Source organism: Otolemur garnettii, unplaced genomic scaffold, assembly GCF_000181295.1.
Source record: "Otolemur garnettii isolate 467f Iridium unplaced genomic scaffold, OtoGar3 scaffold00228, whole genome shotgun sequence".
Classification (NCBI taxonomy): Eukaryota; Metazoa; Chordata; class Mammalia; order Primates; family Galagidae; genus Otolemur; species Otolemur garnettii.
Genome location: NW_003852623.1, coordinates 2,072,150 through 2,081,322, shown reverse-complemented (window position 1 = coordinate 2,081,322; position 9,173 = coordinate 2,072,150). Strand labels below are relative to the sequence as shown.

The 9,173-nt window shown below is 52.8% G+C and overlaps 1 protein-coding gene across 1 annotated transcript; it reads left to right on the top strand.

The window, feature by feature from the left end:
- Positions 1-431: 431 nt before the first annotated feature.
- Positions 432-3,214, top strand: FGFBP1 (fibroblast growth factor binding protein 1). Its single transcript, XM_003802038.3, has 2 exons — positions 432-512; positions 2,178-3,214. Exon 2 carries the CDS (start codon positions 2,197-2,199, stop codon positions 2,902-2,904), a length of 708 nt encoding a protein of 235 aa, XP_003802086.1. The 5' UTR covers positions 432-512; positions 2,178-2,196; the 3' UTR covers positions 2,905-3,214.
- Positions 3,215-9,173: the final 5,959 nt, after the last annotated feature.

Here is a 9,173-nt window from a genome sequence, read left to right as displayed (position 1 = left end):
TAAGGAATTGCGGAGAGTGCTAGCTGGGAAGGCAGGCTCCGATCTCTGTGGTGGTTTTATTTTATTCCTCCCCAACCCCCGATATCACTGCTGGGGTCCTCATCCCCTCAGCAAGGGCATCACCAGGCTGGACTGTCCTCCTGTCCTGGCGGATGGGTGTAAAGGGAAGCGCAGGAAGGCAGCAGTTCCAGGGGCCCGCCCCCTTCACACGGTCCCGCCCCTTCACTCAGTCCCGCCCCCTTCACACGGTCCCACCCCCTCACACGGTCCCGTCCCCTTCACAGGGTCCCGCCCCCTTCACACGGTCCCACCCCCTTCACACGGTCCCTCCTGGCACGTGCCCTGCAGGAACTGGCTCCCACGGTGGGGCGTGGCTGGAGGATAAAGCTCGGCAGGTATGTGCCCCAAGCCAGTCAGCGTGGCTCCCGGGGACGGCACTGCACCCAGACAGCGGCAGCCTGCACCTCACCCTCACATCTGGGACCGCACTGGACCTGAGTACTCAGTGCAAGGTAAGAGCCTGGCTCGCTCAGAGCCTCACTGCCTGCCTCCACCCTCATTCCTCACTCCACCCGTGGACCTGGGCCTCCCTGGGCTTGGACCCCATCATGGACAGGTGGAGAGAGCCCCGGTGCTGGGGGAAGTAGCTGTGTCTCCTCCTGGTGTACCTGGCCCCCATCCCGCCCTTTCTTGCTCCAGCCCACACTCTCGTGCCTTGCCCTTTTCCAATGCCCAGGGTGGAAATAAGATCAGGACCACTTCCTGGGTCTACCTTTTTTCATACAAAAGTTTATTTTAGTTTAAATGGAGCATGAATCATCTTATCATCATCATCAACGGCATTAAACTAAACCAGCAGCATTTACAGTTGTTTTTATTACCGCTTCCCAACATTTTCCAAAGGGCATAGTAGACGTAAGAGGTAAAAAGTGACCAATTAGAGGTGACAGACTCAGAGAGACGGGGTCTGGCTGGCTGCCTGCACCACCCCTGTGACTTGCCCACTATGGGACCTTGAGCGATTCACTTATCAGCCAGAGCCTTTACATCACAGATGTTACCTGTGGTGCCATATTCATGGCTGTCTGGCAGTGCTCTCCTGTGGATTTAACAAGGCGAGAATCAAACCTTGGACCAGGCTTAGTAGACGTCAGATGGAAGTGGATTTCCCTTCTCCCTGAAAGCATGGCTTTTATTGTCTACCTGGTAAAAACCATGTAGTTCAGTGTGGGATTGAGGTTTATCCTGCTTATTCCATGATTTCTTTATGAGAGCATTAATTAAGGGCTTTCTGTGTGCCCGGTAGTGTGCTATCACGGGCCTCCAGAAATCAATTACACTTGATCTTTGTCTTCAGTCTTGTAGTGTAAAGCAGCTGGTTGAAATTCCCCTGTCTCCACCCTGGTTCCCTTTGCCCAGCCAAGTCAGAAGACCTCCCTACCCTCGCACCTGTTTCCTCCCAGAATGCTCTCTCCACCCTACAGCCCCACCCGCCTCTGTGGGTCAACCCCCATCAATGTTCAACCTCTGTGTCAACTTCAAGTTCATGACACTTTCACAACACTTTCACAGTCATCTGTGTCTTTGTAGAATTGTGAGATAGAAACCCAGCACAGGGGAGCTGGAAGACAGTTATGTGATGCTTTCATTTAACTCTTTGATTCCCAGGTAAAGGACCTGAGGCCCCAGTGACTTGTCCAAGATGGAGTTGAGGACAGAGATGGAACATACTTCCTGGCCCATGCTATTTAAATCCCCCCAGAAAGCACTCTCCTAGCTCTTTAAAACTGTGGCTGCCCTTTCCTGGTGGTAGTCCAATACCTGGTCCAGTGTGTGGCGTGTAATAGGTGCTCAATAAATGCTTGTTGAATGAAAGAGCGAGGAGTGAGCGGATGGAAGAGGGAGGGAGGGAGGGAGGGAGTGGACAAGGAGTGATAGTTGGGGAGGTTCAGGGAGTGGTTCAGGAAAGGGTCAGGCGGTAACTTGTTGACACTCAGGACTCAAGTCAAGTGGAAATGTGAGTAGACAGGCTGCTCGTCTAGTGATTTCAGGAACCAGAAGGATTCTTGGTCTGCCCTTGAGCAGGCAGGCGTGTGTCAGGGTGGAGGGAGGCAGCCTGCAGTCCTGCAGAGCTGAGCTGCTGCCCAGAGCTGACTCACCTGCCTTTTGTCAAACAGGCACCGCCTAGCTGCAGCCATGAGGATCCACAGCCTCATCCTGCTCTCCTTCTTCCTCCTGGGCGCTCAGGTGCTCTCAGCAGAGGGGAAAAGAAGAGGAAAGAATGAACATCACAGCAAAGTCGTCTCAGAGCAAAAGGACACTCTGGGCAATGCCCAGAATAAGCAGAGAAGCAGGACAGCCAGGTCCAAAGGCAAGTTTGTCACCAAAGACCAAGCCAACTGTAGATGGGCTGTGACTGAACAGGAGGAGGGCATCACCCTCAAGGTCCAGTGCACCCAAATGGACCGTGAGTTCTCCTGTGTCTTTGCTGGCAATCCAGCCTCGTGTCTGAAGTTCCAGCAAGGGAGGGTCTATTGGAAACAAGTTAGCCGGAATCTGCGCTCCCAGAAGGACATTTGTGGACAATCCAAGACCGTTCTAAAGACCAAGGTATGCAGAAAGACATTTCCAGAATCCAATCTCAAGCTGGTGAGCTCCAGTCTGCTTGGGAACGTGAAGCCCAGGAAGGAGAAAACAGAGCTGTCTCTCAGGGAGCGCCCCAAGGTCAAGGAGGACACCACCTCCAGACCAGGACCAACCCAGCGCACGGCCAACAATGCTGTGGAGTGTTTCGAGGACCCGGATGTGGCGCAACAGAGGAGGAATGCCCTGGAGTTCTGCGGGGAGTCCTGGAGCTCCATCTGCACGTTCTTCCTCAAGATGATACAGAGCACGTCGTGCTGACATCAAGTCCTAAGCCCCTGTCTGCTGTAAAGCTCTCCACGTTGCCCGTGAGATATGAACTTTTCTACTGTGAGAGGGTAGCGGAATATTTAAACATATTTTGTAATGTTTGTTTTGTTTTTTTGGAATTTGCTGTCTGTTCACTTTCTCGGATGTGATTTTCGGAGGCCCCTCGGCCCACTGCACGTTGGCACGGGGCTGCTCAGCACGGTGTGTGTAGAAGCGCAGGCCTGTCTTTGAGTTGATGGAGCCAGAGAGATGGTTCCCGTGGAAGGGGACAAAGCTAATAAAGCTCTGGGTGTTTTCAAAAGTGCAGTCACCCGTTGTCTGCTTTCTCTACCTCTGGTTCTGAATGAACTCCTGGTTCATAACAAACAGGCCTCCGTATATCAGAGGGTAAAATATCCAAGGAACAACCTCTGGCTCTCCATCTAGTCCAAATCATCCCCAGTGCACCCATTCCAGATTCCCTCTTTATACTTTTTCCCACTGGCCCATGGTGCCCAATGTAATAATTAGATCCCCATTTTCAAACAGGACAACTGGCACCTCCTGTGACTAAATCCCTTGTCTGAGACTCAGATGGTGAGAGGGGAGGCAGGATCGGAACCCAGGGGCTCTGGTGGCAGAGCCTACAGGCTCTAGGAGTGCTCTGTACTGACTCAAGGCAGAGCTGCGATTCCCACCCGCCATGCGCTGGACCTTACCCCTGCAGAGCCCATCTCTGGGTGAGGGGACAGGCCTGGGCAGCATGATGCTCTGTGACCAGGTGTCATGGAAGGTGGGAAAGCTGCATGGAAATCCAGTGAGAATAGGAAGAAACTGCTGGAAGTTCAGCAGTTGAGTTTCACAGAGGAGGCAACGCTGAAGCTGGGCTTTGGTGAAAGCATCTTTAGGGATGAAAGGGGGTGAAGTGGGGGCACTTTAGGTGTCTGGCAGTGTGACCAAAAGTGAACAGTTGGGAAGGGTCCAGCTTGTGGGAGAGGTCAGGTGGCTGGCATGGGAGGGGATGTGAGGCTGTGGTTAGTCATTTATATGTTAGTATGAAGTCCTGAAAGTGCTTCAGCTCAAGAGCTGGGGAGAGAGTTTGAACTGTCCCTGTTGCCTTGTCACAATTCCACAAACAGGAAAAAGTGAGGAGCTGAACTGGTTAGGGCACTGTTCTTTAGCATGTCTGTGGGTGGCAGGAAGGTATGATTGACAGTGGAAGGACAGCCTTTTACACTCATCACCCCACTGGACATACGCCGAGGGTTGTCAGAGGCTAACCCACAAGGTCACAGCCTCAGGGTGATATTGGTATGTCATCCTCACGCCATCAAACTGACACTCACCTTTCACTCCTTGTGTGCCAGGCTGTGTGCTAAGCTTTTCTCATGGTTACGCATTCATTCACTCACTCACTCACTCACTCGCTCCACATATAATTTGTGGAATGCAGGCGTCCATCGGGCCAGGTTCTAGGTGCTGGAGATACAGTAGAGGACACAGAAGAAGGGGATGCTCTGCCCTCATGGACCAGTGGGGAAACTGATCAAAATCTCAAAATGATACACAGAGAGGGAGAGTAAAACAGAGGAAGGGAGTAAGTGACAGAGGTGATGAGGTGGGGAGGATTCATCAGGGAACACTCCTCCGCAGAGGTCACTTTTGAGCCTGAAGGATTCAGCTGGGTGACCTCCACAGGTAAGGATATTCCAGACAGGGAACAGCAGAGAAAATGTCCTGAGGTCACAGTTAATTCCATTGACCTTTCACCATAGTAGTCACATCCTGAGGGGACGTTTAGGAACAGTAAAAAGAAAGAAAGATAAAGAGAGAGAGGAAGAAACCACAGCCTTCACATTGACCTCTAGCCAAGTTGGGGCAACATATTTTCTCTCCAAGAACTTTCTGGATATGAAGTAGAGGAGGCAAGAGCTCTCTGTCTCTCTCTCTCTCTCCCCCATCCTGTTTTTTCTGAGTTGATGTGGGGGTGGGGTGCACGTGTGTGGTCTTCAAGATAGGCCCCCCCTTGGGAACAAGAGCCGAGAATGCTTAGGGAGGTAAGAAGTGCCGAGGCTGGGCGTGTCTGCATCCCCTAAAGCTACTGAGCAGTGGAAACATCATTATTCCCCTGTAACAACACATCTCAGCAGAGAGCGGGCCTCTCCCCTCTGGCACCCTGGCTCTGTGGGGTAGCTCACAGTCATGCCAGTGCTGACTTGAATCACTGGAATCCTGAGTATCTCACCTGGCCTCCTTCCCCAGCCTCCCTCCTAAATTGTTCTTGGCAGATTCACCCAAGTGTTACCAAAGAGTTGGGGACTGAGAACTTTTAAGTAAGAGGCCAAGCATCCTCCAAGGTGTTGGTTTCGTAACATCTCATGTGCAAAGCTGATCTGAAAATGTCTCACTCTAAACTATTTCATGCAATGACACTCAAGAAAAGTACTCAGCATCAGGCTCTCTCCAAATGAAGGGTCAAGACAGAGGAGGGGGAAGAAAGTTCTAGAAGAAGACTGAGAGTGACCTGTGGAGTTTGAGGTGGGTTACCCAAGGGGAATTCCTGTGAGGTAGGTAACACAGCGAGATGAAATCTATCTTCTGCCACTGTAGCCCGGCCCTCAGCGCATGGACACCACAGCAGACCCTCCCTAATTCCTGGCCGAGTGAACAAGAGAGAAACCACAGCGAGGGCAAAGATTACAGGCTGTGAGCAAAAGAAAACTGGGTCTGGGTTTCTATTCATGTGACCTGGGACAAGTTCTTTCCTCTCACATTCCCTGCCCATGAAATGAGTCTAATCATATGGGGTGCCCAAGAAAAACCACACATAACTCAGGTCCAAGCTCGGTCCTTCTACACTTGGTTCTCATCAAACGCTTGTTGTAAGTAAACGAATGAATGAGAGAATCAACTAGTGAAGAAAGGAGATAAGAAGGCATTGGGGGGGTGCTACACAAGCCTGTCCTTTCTCACCTCCCAATGGCCACCCTCTACCCAAGGCTCTCAGGAGCCCTGCGCTGATGCCCGGAACAGAAGCACTTTTCATGATGTAGGAGAAAGGTGGAGAGGAGCTGGCTCTTACAGACAGCTGTTGGGGCTTCCAGTTCACTTCCCATGGGCTCTTCCTCTGGCTCCCGGGGTGCCTCCTCCCCTCTCCAGCTTCAATGCTGCGTCCTCGGCCTGCTCCCAGGTCACCCCTCCTGTGGTCTCTGCCCTCTGTGCGTCCACTGCCAAGGACTGTCATGCTGACACCTGCAGCCACAGCTCCCTCCAGATCCCACTGCTCATTCAGCATCACTGCTCGGATGTGCAGAAGGGATCTCTGACATCACACGCGCAGGACGCGCTCCTGATCTTCCTGCAAACTCTGGCTCTGCCTGTTTCTTCCCAGCTCAGCTGGTAGCAGCCCTCCTCCCAAACACGCAGCTCTTACCCTTCAGGAGTCATGCTCTTCTCACGCTGCACAGCCAATTCATGGTGAGGCCCTGCTGTCTCCACCTTCCCATCCCATGTACCACTCCCAGGTGCCTAAACACCACCAGCCAGGTCCAAGCCAGAGCCTCTCTTCCCTCGGTGACTGCAACACTGTCCTGCCTGGGCTCCCTGCTCCTGCCTGGGCTCCCTGCTCCTGCCCTCCCTGCCTTTTGCCATCTACTGTAGACAGCGGCCAGAGAAATGCCTTCCAAAGCACACTTTGATTACCTCACTTCTCTGCTGAAACCCATTCTTCATCTCATTTAGGGTTAATGACAAAAATTCCTGCAATACCTACATAACCCAGGCCCCCCACTACGTTCTGACCTGAACTCCCATGGTGTGTCCCTGGGTTACTCTGTTCCGGCCACGATGAGAGATGCTGACACTGAGACCATCCTCTCGTTTTAACTCTGATTTTTTTCTTTGAGGAGTTAAGTGTGTAATGAGGTCTAGGCATTGTACAAAATGAGTTTTTTGAAAAACTCCCCCAGCGCCCTCCTGCCTCAAGCCCTCTGCATGTCTCTCTCCTCCATCTGGGCAACCCTCCATTCTGCCAGCTCTCTGCTCGAATCTCACCCCTGCCCGCTGCTCTGCTTTATTCTTTCCCACTTTGCAGCACCTGATGTGCCTGCGATGGAGCCATTTCACGTGGTTATTTGTTTACTGTCTGTCTCCCACCAGAATACTAGCTTTCTGCGAGCAGAGGTTTTGTTCTGCTCACTGCTGTTTCACTCACATTTTGTGCAGCACCTGGACCTCAATACACATTTAACTCTTAAAAAAAAATCGGAGTTAAAACAAGAGAGTAGTTTCAGTATCACTTCTCAGCCTTTCGGCTAAGATCAAGGGGAGAATCGTTTCAGTGTCCGACAGCCCTCCGCTCTAATTCCTGTTCTAGCAATGTGATGAGGTTGACTTGCTCACCCTTAGTAAGCGTTGATTTACTTTTTCAGAAAGTAGCACTCAAAATACCCTTCCTTACAAATGAAATGATTCAGGGATTCTGAAGGACTGGGCTCTTTGCTTGGAACAGGATCGCTGGTTAGAAATATGTTAGTTGTTGTTACTGAGCATCATGCACTCCAGAGGGTGTGATACTGCTGGGGCTCCAGGTCCCCGACACAGCTGGGAGGTGCGTATCCCTCCCACAGTTTGTGCGTTTAGTTACATGGAGCCTGTCTTCCTGATTGTCATTCCCCTCTCCTTATGAGAAAGAGGGCTTAGCGTTTAGGAAGATAGTTAGAAAAGATAAGAATTGAAGGAATTGGATTGCCCAGAATATGCACAAGGTCTAGCCGGCAGATGGGGGCCAAGGAGAGCAAGGGACTGCAAGGTGATTGGGTAAAGACACTCTGGCTGTGACTTGGAGGGGCTCTGGGCTGAGCAGAAGACTGGCAGGAAGGCAGGAGACAAAGGGCTCTGGCCCATCATCCCAGGGTGTGCCAGCACTGCCTGCCCGGCTCAGACCCCAGCCAAACGCTCAGCATTTCTCCCAGGGAAGTTGCAGAGGCTGGGGGTGAGGAGCGGCCGGTGCAGGATCAGCCACGCCGTAGTGAGTAGACGACATGTGGTGAGACACTGGCTTCAGGGGCAGAGTTGGGTTCAGATCCTGGCTCTGCTCCACAGTAGCTGTGTGACCCTCAGCAGGTTCCTTAACATTTCTGAGCTTCCGAGGCATTCATTCATCATTCAATAAGGACTAACTACTGAGCCCCCAGCCGTGTTGGCCACCAGAGGTAATGGATGAGCAAGAAGAATAGCCGGTGTGTGCTGGGTAGGCCTGCAGGCCAGCCGCTGTCCTGTGCGCCCGTGTTGTCTTGTCTGGGTGGGCCTGCAGGCCAGCCACTGTCCTGTGCTGTCCTGTGCGCCCGTGTTGTCCTGTCTGGGTGGGCCCGCAGGCCAGCCGCCGTCCTGTGCACCCGTGTTGTCTTGTCTCACCCTCACGACCCCTCAGGAAGCACCACCTTTGTCCCTGCACAGAAGCAGGGCCAAGGGAGTTAAGAAACTTGCTCCCAGTCATTCAGTAAATAGCAGGAGCAGGACACAGGCCAGGCCCTCAGCCCTGAGGCCCTGCTCCCCACCACCACAGCACTTTCATTAGCTGGAAACCCCAACTTTACATGCAATCGGGGTGCAAGTGATGCCGCGGGGCAGGTTTGTGGTGCAATCAGCAAAGAGCAGCAGGTGGCAGAGGTGGTCCCAAGGTCAGAGGAGGAGTCTTTGGAGGAGACGCCAGCTGAGCTGAGATTTGATACTCAGGGGTTACCTGGGTGAACCGGAGGTGTAGGAGAGTGGTCTGGGCAGAATTGTGGTGGGAACTTTCTCAACTGGTGTAATAAAAGGGCTGGAGTGTGGACATGTCACCCTGGCAGAGCTGGGGTCCTCTGATTCTCTGCCCCTCCCCCTTATAGCTCAGCCTGCATGAGGAGGTGGCACTTCCAGGTCTTAGGGGTCCCAGTTGTCCTAGAGACTGTCCTATGAGTAAAGCAGCCCCTACCTTGGTGGGTCTTAGATCTAGATACTGGGTGGAGCCACTGCCCCAGATCAACACGCTGCTCTCTGTGGCTCTGGATGAGCAGGGAGCCAGCCTGTCTCACTTCCCCCTCTGGTCTCAGGACTCAGCACCTGCCTGGCCCCCAGCAGCTGCTCGGTGAGCCTCAGGGATCCAGCAGGGGTTCTCAGGCTGACAGTTTAAGCTGGTCACTCTGTGTCCTCGGGGACCAGCCTGTGCCTTACAGGCCTCTAGTCCCTCAATGTCTGCAGACACCTAGGCAGCCTTGCCCTAGCCCTGACAACTAGAGATA

What these genes read in the sequence shown, in the direction of transcription:
- FGFBP1 (XM_003802038.3), top strand. Translation starts at nt 2,197, where the DNA reads ATGAGGATCCACAGCCTCATCCTGCTCTCCTTCTTCCTCCTGGGCGCT.